The sequence below is a fragment of the Dipodomys merriami genome, unplaced genomic scaffold (assembly GCF_024711535.1).
Source record: "Dipodomys merriami isolate MVZ:Mamm:240054 unplaced genomic scaffold, mDipMer1.0.p SCAF_90, whole genome shotgun sequence".
In the NCBI taxonomy this organism is placed as follows: Eukaryota; Metazoa; Chordata; class Mammalia; order Rodentia; family Heteromyidae; genus Dipodomys; species Dipodomys merriami.
The window spans coordinates 2621593-2639662 of NW_027206513.1; the positions used below are offsets into that span (position 1 = coordinate 2621593).

Below are 18070 nucleotides of genomic sequence, written 5' to 3' on the forward strand. Positions count from 1 at the left end.
GCTGAAATCCATGCCTAGAACTGATACTAATCATACGTTTTTCCAGTCAGCAGAAAAGGAAAATTTGTGTATGTTTTCCCTCTTTTTTTAGCATTTCTTCTTTCTTTCCTGTATTTCTGAACTAAGTAATTCCTCCCATAGATCATTCTTTATTGTTTCTTGTTATATGGGTTTACTAACAACATATTTTCTCAGTTTTATGATAGGGAAATTTTATTTATATTGTCTTCCTTTTTAAAGGAGAGTGCTATGGATATAGAAATCTTGACTAACTTGGGTACTCAGCACATCTTTCATGACCTTCATGACTTTGACACACAGACTTTTGTTTCAGGCTCTCCTCCATAAAGCTCCATTGCAGGCTGAGGCTACACTAAGCTCATTGAATATTTTTAAATCTCTGGTTTTTATTTGTATTACCATTCCTCAAAAGTTTATTTCTTTCTCTCTCTTTTTCTTTTTCTCGCGTTGTTTCACACATTCTAGAGAGTACACACATCCTAAATAGGTATGTCGCTCCCAAATTGAAAAATAAATACAAAAATGATAATATCCTAAATCTCCTATTGCCTTCCCAGAAAGGGAGCCCACTTTCTCAAAGATCCTGTTGACACAACGCTTTTTTTTTTTTTTTTTTTTGGTTGGTTGTAGGGCTTGAACTCTGGGGCTGAGCTCTGTCCCTTAATTCTTCAGCTCTTGGCGAGCACCTACCACTTGAGCCACAGTGCCACTTCAGGTTTTCTGGTGATTAATTGGAGATAAGAGTCTCACAAACTTTCCTGACTGGGCTGGCTTTGAACCTTGATCCTCAGATCTCAGCTTCCTGAGTAGCTAGGATTACAGGTATGAGCCACCAGCACCCAGCTGACACTTCAGAACTTTTAACTATAGGTTCTGTCAGGTTTTAAAACATTATCCCTCAAGGGCTGGGAAGGTGGCTCAGTGGTAAAGTGCTTGCCTTGCATGCATGAGGCCCTGGGTTCAATTCCTCAGCACCACATAAGCAGAAAAAGCCAGAAGTGGCATTGTGACTCAAGTGGTAGAGTGCTAGCCTTAAGCTGAAGAGCTGAGGGACAGTGTCCAGGCCCAGAGTTAAAGCCCCATGACTGACAAAACAAAAAAACAACAGCAACAAAAAAAAGTTTATCCCTCAACCACGCATCTGTTTTTTTGTCTGTATAGTTTTTAATTGTGTAACTGTTCCACAATTTGATCCCATTTGGCATTACTCTTAAGCACTCTCACTTTTTTCTTTTAGGGCCCTTCCAGTATTGGTGGATTCAGATGAGGTAACACATTTTTACTTATCTACTTAGAACTGTTATTTTTATTTTCAAAAGTAGAAATGTATTTCAGAAAGAAATTCTGAAAGATTTTTTAAAAATTATTGGTTGAAGAAATAGAAGGATGCTATGAATCGATGCATTCTGGTAAAGGATAAAGGATTTATGTATCAACTATTCATTTGAAACAGAAGCAAGATAAATGCTTGTTGGTGTGAAAGAAAAGAACTTTTCTGAGTTTTTTAATGTGTGATTTTTCTAATATTTTGTATATAGGATAAGAGGATTTATTTAACTTAATTAATTAATTAATTGAGTCAGTCATAGGGCTTGAACTCAGGGCTGAGGTACTGTTCCTGAGGTTTTTTTTGCTCAAGGCTAGCATTCTACCACTTTGAGCCACCGCGCCACTTCCAGTTTTTCTAGTAGTTCATTGGAGATGAGAGTCTAACTTTCCTGCTTGGGCTGGCTTCAAACTGCAGTCCTCAGATCTCCGCCTCCTGAATAGCTAGGATTATTATAGGCGTGAACCACCAGTGCCCAAGAAGAGAATATTTTAATGTGGCAGCTTAATCTTTGATACTCTGATATCTTATGAGCTTAGTATATGAAGTTTTTCTCACTTGGATTTACTGAACAAATTTGTTTGGATTTAGGCAAGTTTGTGGAAGCAAGGTCAGTTACAGGGCAAGTGTACACCCAAACAGGGTGAAGTGTGAAGTGTAGCAATGAAGGGATAAAAACATGGAACATCAGGGCTGGGAAGGTGGCTCAGTGGTAAGAGCGCTTGCCTTGCATGCATGAGGCCCTGGGTTCGATTCCTCAGCACCACATAAGCAAAAAGAAAAAAAAAGCCGGAAGTGGCGCTGTGGCTCAAGTGGTAGAGCGCTAGCCTTGAGCTGAAGAGCTGAGGGACAGCGCCCAGGCCCACAGTTCAGGCCCCAGGACCGTAAAAAAAAAAAAACATGGAACATCAGCTCATATGATGGAAGAGAAGAGAGGGAGAGTAGGCAGCAGTAGCAATGTTGTAATGTCTTGGTGATGTAAGATATAAGGAGAGCAGGGCATGGTGTGGTAAAAGATGAGGAAAGCAAGTTTTGCATCTGGGTCCTGATTTAAACACAGCAGAATGAAAAGGTTTAGGAAGGCCACGCTCCACAACAGTTAAACTTCAAGATTTATGATTCTCTAAATTCATGTGCTACAGAATTATTTTAAAGGATTATTTTAAATACTCATTTGATAAATAATTGATTTATAGTTTTAAAAACATTAATTCAGTGAGATGAGCTAAGCCTGAGAAGTCCATTTTAGCTCAGTTTCTACCTCTCCCTGAAGAGCTAAACTTGGCATGTTTTCCAGGTAGCAGAAATTGAAAATTCTGTGACCTTCTCAGAATAATTGATTACATTATTAAAGAGGGTCTGTTGCATGGTTTTTTATTTTCTGCATTGTATACTTTCTCGTAACTATGGCTATTGAAAAAATTAAATTGTGATTTTTGCAAGAGCAAATGATTTTGTTAGAGTTGGGTATATCATCAATATCTTAACACAAATTTTTTCACTTTCAGGAAATTATGACCAGATCTGAAATAGCTGAAAAAATGTTCTCTTCAGAAAAGATAATGTGATTGGAACCTGTGTAATTGAAACTCAGTTAATGGTAAAGGATCACCTTTCGTGAAGACTGAAAGAAAGCTTTGTTGTGATATAACGTAATAAGTTCTCACTGTGTTAGTTATCTTGGAAGTCTTTGTATTAAACTGAAGAATTCAAGTGGGAAGATTTTTTTATTGTTGCCATAAAGCCAACTTTTAAATGTCAGCTTAATTTCTTTTACCTGTCTGGATTTGGAAATAATCTGAGAAAAGTATTATGACACTGAGATATGCACAAATACTTGTTAGGTGGCAGTGACAGGAATATGGATTTGGGTCTTCTTTTCTCTGGAAAATATGACTATTTCAGATTTGTTTAAATTATATAAACACTCCTATTTTTTCTTCTCATTTTTGAGATAATGTATTTTTGAGGTGTACTGTATTGTCTCCATCTTGTAGATTTATAGTTACTAGATTCAATGATAATTTTTTTGACTTTTATGCTAAAGTGATTTTGGATGATAAGGCATGATTTTTATGTGTTTCATTTTGCCTTTAAAAATTTTTTTTTGTCTGCACAAAGCTCTTATTTGGAAATATCACCGTGCACATGAAATCATGGAGTTAGATCTTCCCTGAGCTCAGGGAATACAAGTACACAAGGAGAAAAGTCTTGAGGGTCAGTTCCAAAAATGTGCTCTGCCATTGTTCCCTTCCTCAGGCCTCCAGTACACATACTGCTGCTAACTGTAGGGCAGTTGATGGACCCCAGGCCACATGGTTCCCTAGTGCACTTTCTACCCCCAGGGAGCTGGCAGCCCCATTCCTGGTGAACCTCCTAGGAAGCACTGTATTGTTTACATTATCTTAGCATTTTCTAAATCATAATAAAAAGATAATTTAACTTCAGAGGATTTCATAATTAATTTATAATCAATTAATCTTCAACTATGTTTTATACCTTATTTTGTTAGCGTTTGTATTGTATGATTTGAGATTTATCTTTCAATCTCTTTAAAATGTACACTGTTCTAGACTTGAAAGGCAATTGAATGTAGCATGATGAAAATGTGAATGTTTTGCTGCTTTCATAACCAAAGATGAGGGGCTGGCAGACATTTAGACTAGTAATGAAAGGCAGACTTCTGGATGTCTTTTCTGTGAAGATCTAACCTTGTGAATTGAGAATAACTTCAGAGAACTTTGATCGTAAAAACATGAACATCCTAAACAAGATTAATAATGTATAATTATTTTTATTCTGAAGCTGCAGAACAATTTTTTCTTTTTCTTTCCAAAGTCTGCTTTCTGGAATTATTTTATTTCAGAGAGGTTATTAAAGAATAGGGTTTTTTGTTTTGCTTTGCTTGTTTTTTTTTTTTTAACTGGTAATGTCTCTTGAAAGATGTTTGCATTTGTGATTTCAGTACTAAAAATTTGGAAAGTGATAAACATCCTGGTAAGCATCACAGAGAAAGGCCTGGTTATCAGGATGCCATTCCTTACCTCACTGCCTTCCTCAGTGGTGGGCTCCCTCCCATGTGCATTCCAGCATGTTGTTCCTTCTGCCTTTTAGTATGCTTGTTTCAGGAAGCTGAAAGTGAGGAGCCTTTTTTGTTTGATTTGGTTTGGAGACAAAGTTTCATTATGTAGCCCAATCTGCCTTTGACTCAATAGTTTTCCTGTCTGCCTCCCAAGTGCAAGGGTTATAGGCATATACAACCAAGCTTATCTTAATGTTTTTATCTAATACTTTACCCTGGTTTGAGACAATTGGTCCCAATTCATGAGTCTAGTTGAATATTAAAATACCGAATGCATAGCTAACAGCCTGTGGGTTCTGTATATTGAGTGGGTGGGAATAGGGAGCTGATTACCAGAATGACAGTGGGTTAAAGTGTCTCTGCATAATCTCAGTAGTGTTTATCAACACACTTCTTCCTACAGCTGGAAAAGCCAGTGATGCTGCTGACACATTGGTGGCTATGGGCTGAAATGCAAACTTTTCCTTCATCCAAAGAAAGCCTCCTCACAAGCATTTTTAGAAGAGTATTGCTGTATCTGTCACTTTTAGTGAGAATTGTGTCATCTCTGGATGTTTGATAACCTGAACTGAGTATTCCTACGAGGGCCTGCTTAGCCCCTGCAAATAAGCAGGAGGCACCCTGGCACCATTACCACAGCTCCTGTTGAGGCTAGCAGGTACCCTGTCCTCCCAGGCCCACTGCACAGCACCTGTCTCATCTGCTTGGAGTCCCAGTCTGGTTGTCAGCACCTCGCAGGTACTCATATCAACTGACTTCTAGTAATGAAAGGGTCTAAGGATAAGGTCCAGTTTTATTTGTTTCTGGACAAAATTCTCAGTTCTTTTGTTACATCATTCATAGGTATATTTGATGTGAAATTTGCTTAAGAAGAACCTTTCATGGTTTGAATTAGCTTAGTATTTAAATACTAGATACCAGAATGGGAAACATTGGACCGACCCATGGGCCATATCAAGCCTTCAAAGTCATTTAGTCTGGTCCTGCCCAGCAAGATTCAAAATTCAATAAATCTAGTTTTTTCCATAGCACATGAGCATTGATACCAGCTAACATCATATGCCAAATGGTCCTTGAAGAAAAAGGCTCTGCACCTCTGATTTAGAGGCTAGTCAATTTAGTTTATTGCGATAAATAAGAAGAAAAAAAAAGGGCTGGGAAGGTGGCTCAGTGGTAGAGTGCTTGCCTTGCATGCATGAGGCCCTGGGTTCAATTCCTCAGCACCACATAAGCAGAAAAAGACGAAGTGGGACTGTGGCTCAAGTGGTAGAGTGCTAGCCTTGAAGAGCTGAGGGACAGCACCCAGGCCCCACAACAGACAAAAAAAAAAAGGTGAATGTCTGTCTGTCTTAAGCCTGAGGTTATAGAATGTCCCCATACTGATTCTATAAAGGAAATAATATTTTATAACTTTGCTATCTTGTAGTTCTGATTTTCCCATCTGTATTACAGCATATCATGTTCTCACTATAAAGTCTGAAAGTATAAAAATGTACATAGAGGGTTAATTTTTATATTCTCCTTTTGGGAAGAGGTTTGCATCTATTGCCTTAGCTATTCACGACTAAAGTCAAGAGACCCTGAACTAGTTTTTGTCTCTCATTCCAGCACTGTGTCTTGTGATTGGCATGCAGGAAGACAATATGAAGCACCTTATAACCTATTATAAGAGAGAAGTTTAGCATATTGTTTAAGTTGAGCAAATGAAATGTATATATGTGACAAAACTAGATTTTTAAGGAAATGTACATTATAATTTAGGAACTAAATACTACTAAAACTAATTTAGGCCGGGCACTGGTGGCTCACACCTAAAATCCTAGTTACTCAGGAGGCTGAGCTCTTAGGATCATGGTTCAAAACCAGCCTGGTCAGGAAAGTCCATGAGACTCTTCAGTTAACCACCAGAAAACTGGAAGTGGTGCTCTGGCTCAAGTGGTAGAGGGCTCGCATTGAGCCGAAGAGTTCAAGGACAATGCCCAGGCCCAGGGTTCAAGCCCTACAACTGAAAATAAAGAAAGTTAGTGGCTGGGAATGTGGCTTACAGGTAGAGTGCTTGCTTAGCATGTATGAAGCCCTGGATTCAATTCCTCAGTACCACATAAACAGAAAAAACCAGAAGTGGCACGGTGGCTCAAGTGGTAGAGTGCTAGCTTTGCGCAAAAAAAGCTCAGGGACAGTGTCCAGGCCCTGAGTTCAAGCCCCAGGACTGGGGAAAAAAAGAAAAACTAATTTAGAATCAGTAGAATATCACTTGTTTAAGGTGGAACTTTAGAGGTTGGAAAGTTGTATTTTTTTTTATTTGAAAGGATTAAATTATTTTATAAATTGGAAGAAGTTTCTTTGAATATAGGACATAGAAGCTCAAAGAATTTTTGCTTGAAACTTGGTGTATCTTTGTGCCTTAATATTCTTTTAGTAAAATGCTTTCTGAAGTTTGGGACGATTGATTAAAATCTATCATGGAAATAGACTTCAGTTGATGGCAGTACATAAAATTTTAACAAGAATTTTTCCAACTAATCTTAGAAAATGTGGGTGGGTATGGTGCTGCACTCCTGTTACCCAAGCACTACAGTGTTGAAGGGTGATTTTTAAATTCAAAGCCAGCCTGGCCTGCCTGGGAAATTCAAGGCTAGCTTGACCAACATAAAAAGAACCTGCCTCAAAACATAGACTCAAAACAAAATGTGTATCCAAAACAAGTGAAATAAGCCAGGCACCAGTGGCTCACATCTGAGATCTGAGGATTGTGGCTCCAAGTCAGCCCTGGAAAGGAAAGTCTGTGAGACTTTTCTGTCCAATTAACCACACAAAACCTGAAAGTGGCGTGTGGCTGTAAGTGGGGGAGCACTAGTCTTGAGGAAAATTGCTCAGGGACAGCACCCAGGGTCTAGTGACTTAAGGCAAATTGCCCTTAGGTGGTAGTTTATATCTGGCTGGCCTTAGGCTGAAGTTAGATGTAAATGATTTTGATAATATTTCTTCAGAATTGCTTCTGAGAATAAAAATCTATGATGAAAGTTTATGTACAGAAAATACTTCCAAAAAGTCACCCAGCAGGTGGTGCCAAAGTAATGTCTCAGAAGAGTTCTAACGTTAACTCTCTCCATAATTCTTGCCTTTAAAACATATAAATGTGCTTTATTTACCAGATGTCATGAGCCAAATTTGGATATGAAAGAAAGACTTAAAAATAAAGCATTCTAAATTTTAAAGTGTCAAGCTTAAAAAAAAATACGTTTAAGTGTCAGAGATGTGGCTCCCTGGCAGAGCACATGCCTAGCATGTACAAGGTCCTGGACTTGGGCTCCAGAGCTACACATAGAATGTTTAAAAACATGCTGCGAGATGATGACTGCATGTGAAGATAAAATAGACTTTGTGTGTTTTGCTTACCTCTTACTGTATCCTTACATGTGGCTGTTGTTTCCTATTAGCCTCTAAACTCTTGTCTCTATGTGGAAGGTTATAATTCTGGTTCTTGTTTATTGATTTTATAAATGGAGATCTCCTCGGGGTAGAATGGAGTCCAGGGAGGTAGCATCAGTATGTGTTTTGTTTCACCACTACTGGAAGTACGGAAAATAAAATATTCCATAAATTTTGTCTTGCCTTTTTTGAAAAAGAAAATTGGGGCATTCACATATCTATGTCCAAGAATTATACTAAGAGGAGAGTGAGGTGGGCATTGGTGCCTCACACCTGTAATAATAGCTGTTCAAGAGGCTGACAGCTGAGGATTGCAATTTGAAGCAGCCTGAGTAGGAAAGCCCCTGAAACGCATCTCAAATTAACTACCCAAAAACCAGAAGTGAAGCTGTTACTCAAGTAGTAGAATACAATCCTTGAGCAAAAAAAGCTCAGGGATGGTGCTCAGGCCCTGAGTTCAAACCCCAGGACTGGTACCAAAAAGAAAAAAATGACCTTTTCACTGCTTATAAACCGCCTTTTGAAATAATGAATTTATGCTTATAAAATATAATTGTAAGGGCTGGGAAGGTGGCTCAGTGGTAGAGTCCTTGCCAGCATGCATGAGGCCCTGGGTTCGATTCCTCATCCACATAAGCAGAAAAGGCCATAAGTGGCACTGTGGCTCAAGTGTTAGAGCGCTACTAGCCCTGAGCTGAGGGACAGTGCCCAGAGTTCAAGCTCACGACTGACGGTGTGTGTGTGTGTGTGTGTGTGTGTGTGTGTGTGTGTGTGTGTGTGTGTGTGTGTGTGTGTGTGTGTGTGTGTGTGTGTGTGTGTGTGTGTGTGTGTGTGTGTGTGTGTGTGTGTGTGTGTAATTGTGAGCTTAAAGTTCTGATAATGAATAGAGGAAGATCAATTCTTCCCACAGAGAGGATAACTGGACAAAATTAGAATGCCATCTACTTGAAGATAATGAAATGAGACAAAACCCAGAGCATTTGAAGGGAACTCAGTGCATGGATGAAGACTACATGGGATGAGTTTTACCTAGATGACAGACACAAAACCTATGATTCTGCTGACTTGAAGAACTGGAAGAGAGATCAGAAGAAGCATGTTGGCTGGAAAATTAAAACAAACCTGAAGCAAAGTGCTAGGAACAGTGCAAGCCATTCCCCTAGAGGACTGTGTTAACAATCTGACCTCACATGATGCTGTGAGGAGCTTTGGGAAGGTGATTAGGTCATGAATGGAGTGAATGCCCTTAAAAGAGAGTACTCTCTCACTTCTGCCATGTGAGGACACAGAAAACAGCTGCCTATGAATCAAAAACAAGGCATAAACAATGTCTGACAGCCACTTTATCTTTTTTTTTTTTTTGGTCAGTCCTGGGGCTTGAACTCAGGGCCTGGGCACTGTCCCTGAGCTTTTGCTCAAGGATAGCACTGTACCACTTGAGCCACAGCACCATTTCTGGCCTTCTCTGTTTATGTGGTACTAAGGAATTGAACCCAGGGCTTCATACATGCTAGGCAAGCACTCTACCACTAAGCCACATTCCCAGCCCTAGCCCCTTTCATCTTGATCTTCCCAGCCTCCAGAGCTCTTTTATTAAAGTAACTCCCAAATACTAAAATAGAGCCAGAAGATAAACTCTACTTAAAACTGCCCAAGTCACTGGCTCCCCCTGAGATCGGCAGGTACAGGCAACCCATGTATCTGTCTCAAGCTAAAGAAGAACTGGGAGCTGAGGATGTCATGCAGCAGTAGAGTTCTGCTAATAACAAAATTTGGAACTTGATTCTGACTGCGTAAACTGCTTATTTTAACAAGAACAAGAAATGGGGAGGGAGGGTAGTATCACAGAAAATTGTAAGTGGGACTATCTGAAAGTTTACCCTATCATTTAAAAACAAGGGGATGAAACAAAGAAACTGCAACAGTTTTTTTTAACACCTGTACCAAACCTCTGAAGAAGCATTTACTCAAGAAAAATGACTGAATCTTGGTAACAATATGTGATGTTTGCCTTATTCTGGCCTCTTGGGTGTGTGTGTGTGTGTGTGTGTGTGTGTGTGTGTGTGTGTGTGTGTGTGTGTGTGTGTGTGTGTGTGTGTGTGTGTGTGTGTGTGTGTGTGTGTGTGTGTGTGTGTGTGTGTGTGTGTGTGTGTGTGTGTGTGTGTGTGTGTGTGTGATGTTTGCCTTATTCTGGCCTCTTGGTGTGTGTGTGTGTGTGTGTGTGTGTGTGTGTGTGTGTATCCATGAAAAACACTAGTGTTCCCAGTAGTTGGTGTGTGTGTGTGTGTGTGTGTATCCATGAAAAACAACACTAGTGTTCCCAGTACTGGAGAGAGCAAACTGGACTTGAATCTTTTTTCAAAGCTTCATTTCCAAAGAATTGTTTTAGGTTGAGTATTCATTATCTAAAATGCTTGAAACCAGAAGTATTTCAGTATTTTTTAATTATTGGAATATTTGCATATAATGAAATATCTTGGAGATAGGACCCAAGTCTAAATGCAAAATTCACCCATATATAAGCTTTAAACAAGCCCAAAGCCTAGATAGGTAGGTAGGTAGGTAGAGAGAGAGAGAGAGAGAGAGAGAGAGAGAGAGGTGAATATAAAGTACCAGCAGTTTGGCTGTGACCCCTCATGAGGTCAAATGTGTAATTTTCTACTTGTGTCAGCACTCAAAACATTTTAGATTTTTGGACATTTTGGATCCTAGATTTTCAGATTGGGGATGCTTGACTTGCATATGACCTGTGTGGTGTTTACCTAGAAGACCCACTAGAAAGAGTTGTCTCCATTTGACCTGAAGCAGTGCTTTCCTGGTGCTAAAAAGCCTCTTCCCCGTGAATGCTTACGTAAAACACTAACAAACACATGCTTTAAATGTACCTGCAGGGCTGGGAAGGTGGCTCAGTGGTAGAGCACTTGCCTTGCATGCATGAGGTCAGCACCACATAAGCAAAAAAAAAGCCAGAAGTGGTGCTGTGGCTCAAGTGGTAGAGCGCTAGCCTTGAGCTGAAGAGCTGAGGGACAGCGCCCAGGCCCAGAGTTCAGGCCCCACAACCGGACCACCCCCCCCCCAAAAAAATGTACCTGCAGCAGCTGAGTGCTGATGGCTCATGCCTGTAATCCTAACTCTTGTAGGGGCTGAGATCTGAGGATAGAGGCTGGAAGCCAGCCCACACAGGAATGCCTGTGACATTCTTACCTCCAATTAATTACCCAAAAAGCCAGAAGTGGAACAGTGGCCAGGCCCTGAGTTCAAGCCTGAGGACTGGCCAAAAAGAAAAAAAGTATGTTTTGATATGAGCCCCGTCATATACAAAAGCACCTTGGCAAAGACTGGGAGATCTACTGACTTGAGTTTTAGAAACTCTCTAAGAGTTGATTGACCACCCAATTACAGTAGAGAATTCAGTGACCACATATTATATTATCAAAAATGGCAACTTTACAGAATTGCCTCAAGTCACTAAACCACTATGAAGTATCAGTGACAACAAATACAGAGAAGGGGGCAGAATCTGACTTTGAGAGTTATTACATTGTCCAGTTTTCTAAAAAGATTATGACACCTGAAGAAACCAAATATGATCTATAAATAAGGGGGGAAAGCAATCAAGAAAAAAATATTCCTCAGAAAGATTGTAGGGCTCTTCTGCAAAGGACCAGACTCCTGAGACAGAAACTTGAAATGATCTATTAAAATATTTTCAACAGGCAAAAAGAAGTCATGAACAAAAGTATGTAAATGGTATCTCAATATTGGTAAAGAGAGAGTGATTACAAAAACAAACCAAATGGAAATTCCAAGGTTGAAAAGTGCAATAACTGAAATGAAAAATAGACTGGAGAAGATTTGAGTGGACAGAAGGAATAACTAGTGGCTTGAATATAGGTCAACTGAGATTACTCAGTCTGAGGAAAAAGAAGAAATAATGAAGAAAAGTCCACAGAACCACAGGGGAATGGGCCAGTTTCAAACATAGATACACATATGGGTATATTGTCCATCACAGTGACAAGATGCCTGACAATGAACAGAGGGAAAGATTAATTTAGCTCACAGTTTCAGAGGATTTAGTCTATAGTCCTTGGTTCTGGGCCTATAGCAAGAAAGAACCTGGTGGCTTCAGGAAGATGCAGAGAAAGCTACTCACCTTAATGACAGACAAAAAGCAGAGACACCAGGCAGGCACAGTGGCTCATGCCTATAATCCTAGCTACTCAGGAGGCGGAGCTCTGAGGATCTCAGGTTGAAGCCAGCCCAGGCAGGAAAGTCTTTGAGACGCTTATCAATAATTAATTATTAAAAAGTTGGAAGTAGAGCTGTGGCTCAAGTGGGTAGAGCACTAGCCTCGAGCATAAAAGCTCAGGGATAGTACCTTCACCCAGATTTCAAGGCCAGGACAGGCAAAAAAAAAAAAAAGATGAGAGAAGGGATTGGGGACCAGATATGACCTTCAACCACTTCCTCCAACTAGGCTTCATCTCTTAAAGTTACCACTCCCAAAATAGTATGACCAGTTGGAAACAGATCCATGAACCTGTGGGGTACATTTCACATTCAAACCATAATAGAGTACCAAAGAGAAGAGGAAGCAAGTAAAAAGCATTTGAGTAAATAATGAATTAAAACTCAGATCTGATGAAAACATTACTTTTCACAATCTAGATGCTCAATTAACTCCAGGTAAGAGAGCCACACTGAAATACATCATAATCAAATGGTGAAAAGCAAACCAAAAATAAATATAGAATTTTGAAAGTAGCAAGAGAGAAACACTTCATAGGAGGGCCACTATAAGATTAGTAATTGAAACCTGGCACTGGTGGTTCACACCTGTTATCCTAGCTATTCAGAAGGCTGAGATCTGGGGATCCTGGTTGGAAGCCAGCCTTGGCAGTAAAGTCCATGAGATTCGTTCTTACTTCCCATTAACTATGGAAAAAGCTGAAAGTGACGCTGTGGCTTAAGTGGTAGAATGTAAGCCTTGAACATAAAAGCTCAGGGACAGCACATAGGCCCTGAGTTCAAGCCCCAGGACCAACACACACAAAAAAAAGATAAAAGATTAGTAATCGAGGGGAGGTGGTGATGTGCATCCGGTAGTAAGCATTAATAATGTCTTTCATCTTTGAGTGGATCTACAATGGCTTCAGCAGTGTGCTCCAGTTTCTAGGACTCTACAAGAAATCTGGGAAACTTGTGTTCTTGGGCTTGGACAATGTGGGCAAAACTACTCTTCTTCACATACTCAAAGATGACAGATTGGACCAGCATGTTCCAACACTACATCCAACATCAGAAGAACTGACAATTGCTGGAATGACGTTTACAAGTTTTGATCTTGGTGGGCATGAGTAAGCTTGTCGGGTTTGGAAAAATTATCTTCCAGCAATTAATGGGATTGTCTTTCTGGTGGACTGTTCAGATCATTCTCGCCTCAAGGAATCCAAAGTTGAGCTTAATGCTTTAATGACTGATGAAACAATATCCAACGTGCCAATCCTTATCTTGGGAAACAAAATTGACAGGTCAGATGCTATCAGTGAAGAAAAGCTACGTGAGATATTTGGACTTTATAGACTGACCACAGGAAAGGGAAATGTGACTCTGAAGGAACTGAATGCATGCCCCATGGAAGTGTTCATGTGCAGTGTACTCAAGAGACAAGCCTAAAAAAAAAAAAAAAAAAAAGAGAGACAAGCCTATGCAAGGGCGTTCTCTGGCTTTCCCAGTACATTGACTGATACTTGGACAGTGAAAATAAAAGAGTTTTATTTCTCTAGACTGATCCTAAAAAAAAAAAAAAGATTAGTAATTGATTTCAGAAACCACAAGGCAAGACACAAGTATCAACACATTGAAAGACAAGTAATCAGTCAGCCAAGACAGCCAGACCAACTGTTCATCAAACATGAATAAATTGCATATCAGTGGCACAGGCCTGTAATTCTAGCTACTAAAGAAAGCTGAGATCTGAGGGTTGCATGAAGCTAGCCACCAAAAAGCCAGAAGTGGAGCTCTGTCTCAAGTGGTAGAGAAATAGCCACGACAGCAAAAAGGCTTTGATTTCAAGCCCCAAGCCCAGGACAACAACAAAAAATAAAGTTCCATCTTTTTGTGTGTGTTTTTATGCTGCTACTGGGGTTTTGATTCTGTTCCTTAGCTTTTTTTTTTTTTTTTTTAATTCTGTTCCTTAGCTTTTTCACTCAAGGCTGGTGCTCTACTACTGAGCACCATTTTCAGCTTCTTGGTGGTTAATTGGAGATAAGAGTCTCACGAACTTTCCTGCCCTGGCTGGAGTAGCCTCTGGAGTAGCTAAGATTACAAGAGTGAGTGAGCCATAGGCAAAAACACATCTTAAATGAAAATGGAGATAAATTGTGGGAATCTGTGAATGCTGAGCTGTGAGGTCTCATAGAGACTTGGAATGTCATTCTCTGACTCTCAGAAAGCTGGGAGATAGATCAATCACTCCTAGCATTACAGAGACCTAAGAATCTACCCTAAATGTGAGTTAATCAGAACTCAAACTTTCTTGGACCTTGGAGTTAGATAAAGGCTTCTTATGCAAATGATAGTTGTTTGTTGCTTGCCTCCCTTCCTAAGATAATGTCATCACTCATCCTAGGATTGTTTCACATGCTGGTGTCTATAACTTTAAAGAGATTGCTACCTTACTTTCTGCACGTACTCCCCTATCCCAAAATCAATAAACACCCTGTTACCAGGACCTTGGGGTGTCTGTTGCTGGTGAGAGGCATAGGCCCCCTGGTGCCTCAAAACCAGTTTTAAAATCCGGTTTCCATTACTGCCTTGATCCTGGTCATGGTGGGTTAAGGCACTTACAGTGGTTTGCAACAATAAATATTGCAAGAAACATTCCCTGTGAGAAATACTAAAAGGATTTGGATGGCTCATACCATAATCCTAACTACTCAAAAGGCTGTGATCTGAGAATTGAAGTCAAAAGCCAGCCTAGGCAGACAAACTTGAGGGACAGTTACTTCCAATTAACTGGCAAAAAGCCAGAAGTGAAGGCATGTTCAAGAAGTACAGTAGGTCCTGGGGCTGGGAAGGTGGCTCAGTGGTAGAGTGCTTGCCTTGCATGCCCGAGGCCCTGGGTTCGATTCCTCAGCACCACATAAGCAAAAAAGAAAGCTGGAAGTGGCACTGTGGCTCAAGTGGTAGAGCGCTAGCCTTGAGCTGAAGAGCTGAGGGACAGCGCCCAGGCCCAGAGTTCAGGCCCCACGACCGGACCCAAAAAAAACAAAACACAAAAAAAACTAGTAGGTCCTGAGTTCAAACTGGAGTTCAAATTCCAGTACCCATACAAAAACAAACGAAGGAAGGAAGGAAGGAAGGAAGGAAGGAAGGAAGGAAGCTAAAGGGAGTTCTCAGGGCTGAAATGAAAGTGCGCTCAGCATCATCTTGAATCCATATGAAGAAATAAATAGAAACAGTAAAAGTAATTATGTAGGCAAAAGAAAAAAAAATGCCAATCCTGGGACTTGAACTCAGCCCAAGCACTGTCCCTGAGCTTTTTATGCCCAAGACTAGTGCTCTGCCACTTTGAGCCCCAGCTCTATTTCTGGCTTTTTGGTGGTTTCTTGGAAATATGAATCTCATGGACTTCCTTGCCTGTGCTGGCTTTGAATCATGATTATTAGATCTCAGCCTCCTGAGGAGTTAGGATTACAAGCATAAATCACCAGTTCCTGGCATAGTTAAATATTTTTAAAGTATGAACTGATTATTAATTTTTAGCAGTACTAAGTATGGTTTGAACTTAGGGCCTCACACATGTTAGGATGGCACTATTATCACTTGAGCTATGCCTCCAGGCCTGTTTTTTGCTTGTTCTTTTTTTTTTTGTCAGTTGCGGGGCTTGAACTCTGGGCTTGGGCGCTGTCCCTCAGCTCTTCAACTCAAGGCTAGCGTTCTACCATTTGAGCCACAGCACCACTTTTGGTTTTCTGGTGGTTTATTGGAGATAAGAGTCTCACAGTCTTTCCTGCCCAGGCTGGCTTTGAACTGTGATCCTCAGATCTCAGCCTCCTGATAGCTAGGATTACAGTCGTGGGACAGGGGCTGGGAATGTGGCTTCGTGGTAGGGTGCTCACCTAGCATGCATGAAGCCCTGGGTTTGATTCCTCAGTACCACATAAACAGAAAAAGCTGGAAGTGGCACTGTGGCTCAAGTGGTAGAATGCTAGCCTTGAGCAAAAAAAGCTCAGGGACAGTGCCCAGGCCCTGAGTTCAAGCCCCAGACTGGCAAAAAAATAAAAGAAATAAAAAAGCAAGGGACATAAACTATACAAGGAACAAAAGTTTAACATAGTATTCAAATAAGTTGGCATTTGTTGGAACAAAATTGCTGCAAGTTCAGGGTAACCACCAAGAAAACTACTCAAAGGGCTGGAACCTGAGCAGGTGGTAGAGCACCTGGCAAACCAATGCAAAGCCCTAAGTTCAGAAAAAGGAAAAGAAAACAACTCAAACTATACAGTAGTTGAGCTAGGAAGGTGGCTCAGTGGTAGAGCGCTTGCCTTGCATGCATGAGGCCCTGGGTTCAATTCCTCAGCACCACATAAGCAAAAAGAAAAAAGTGGTGCTGAGGCTCAAGTGTTAGAGCGCTAGCCTTGAGGTGAAGAGCTGAGGGACAGCACCCAGGCCCAGAGTTCAGGCCCCATGACCGGACCCCCCCCAAAAAAAATTCAGTAGTTAAAATGATAAACTATTGAACATTTTTGAATGCAACAGAAAATAAGAACAAAGACATATAGGAAACAAACAGAAAAATAAGAAAGGAATATTAAACTATAATGAACAAAGCCTTGTCAACAGGATCTTAATTACTTAACATCAAGATGGAATATGTCCTCCTCAAGCGGGAAAGCGCTACCCTTGAGCTGAAGAGCTGAGGGACAGTGCCCAGGCCTCAAGTTCAAGCCCTGCGACTGACCAAAAAAAAAAAAAAATTGCTGGGAAGATGGAATACATCCTCAAACTGATCCGCAGATTCAACAGAATACTTGTCAGAATCCTAGCTTTCTTTTTGGTAGAAATTGAGAAGCTGAGTTGTAAAAATTTTACAAAACCCAGGTAGTTAGCCCCTAGAGATAGTAAATAACTTGTGAATATACCTTTGATATGCAAAATCACCAATCCTGAGCCAATGTTTCTGCCCCTTCTTTACAGGCTCCAGCTCTTTTTATCCAGGAAACTACCCAAATCACCACAGAAACCAGGCATTTAGGTAACTGCCTCAAAACCCAGACCCCACCAAAACTATTCCAGCTATCCAGCTCTAACCTTCTTAACTTGGCCTGGTTTTGAAAAACAAAAAGATAAATAAAAGCAATAAAAATTCTCTCTCTTGGGGCTGGGAAGGTGGCTCAGTGGTAGAGCGCTTGCCTTGCATGCATGCGGCCCTGGGTTCGATTCCTCAGCACCCCATAAGCAAAAAGAAAAAAGCCGGGAGTGGCGCTGTGGCTCAAGTGGTAGAGCGCTAGCCTTGAGCTGAAGAGCTGAGGGACAGCGCCCAGGCCCAGAGTTCAGGCCCCACAACTGGACCAAAAAAAAAAAAATTCTCTCTCTTACCCCCTCCCCCCCTCACTCGTTTACCCCACCCCCACTCCCACCTGCTCATCTCACCTCATGGTTTTCTTTGTGCCCCTGTGTGGTATACCATGCCTCCTGTTCTATGTTACTATAAGTATAACAAAAACTTCTAGGCTGAGCACTGTGTCTCATGTCTGTAATCCCAGCTTTTGTGAGGCAGAGATAGAGGATAGTGGTTCCAAGCACACCTAAACAAAAAGTTAGCTAGTTGTCATTAGCCAATTAAGTTGCTCCTAGCTATGCTGAAGGTGTAAGTAAAAGGAGTGTGGTTCAGATTAACCCTCACAAAATCAAGAGACCCTATCTGAAAAACAAGTGAAGAAAAAAGGGCTAGGAGCATTGCTTAAGTAGTAGAACATCTAAGTTGTGAGCACAAGGCGGAGTTCTACAAAAAACCCCATACTACAAAAAACAATGGAGAGAAGGAAAGAAGGAAGGGAGGGAGAGAGAGAGAGAAGGAGAAAAAAGAAAGAAAGAAAGAAGAAAGGAAAAGGAAGGAAGGAAGGAAGGAAGGAAAGTAGGAAGGAAGGAAAAGAAAGAAAAGCCAAGGATGTGAATAGAAGGCAATATTATTCTTCCAA

At 40.7% G+C, this 18070-nt stretch overlaps 1 protein-coding gene and 1 pseudogene across 4 annotated transcripts in view; both read left to right on the forward strand.

Moving 5' to 3' along the window:
• The window catches only part of Tmem87b (transmembrane protein 87B), a 65420-nt gene extending 57386 nt beyond the window's left edge, over positions 1 to 8034 (forward strand). For 2 of the 3 annotated variants that reach the window (XM_070013278.1, XM_070013280.1), the window contains exons 18-19: positions 1259 to 1289; positions 2857 to 8034. In XM_070013278.1, the coding sequence (XP_069869379.1) occupies positions 1259 to 1289; positions 2857 to 2916 (91 nt within the window). In that variant the 3' untranslated portion in view covers positions 2917 to 8034. The remainder of the gene's footprint in view (positions 1 to 1258; positions 1290 to 2856) is intronic. The other variant, XM_070013279.1, reaches the window with a different exon arrangement.
• A 4547-nt stretch (positions 8035 to 12581) lies between these two features.
• Positions 12582 to 14057, forward strand: LOC138821240 (small COPII coat GTPase SAR1A pseudogene; annotated as a pseudogene). Its single transcript, XR_011370098.1, has one exon. The product of XR_011370098.1 is annotated as a small COPII coat GTPase SAR1A pseudogene (transcript).
• The last annotated feature ends 4013 nt before the right edge of the window (positions 14058 to 18070 follow it).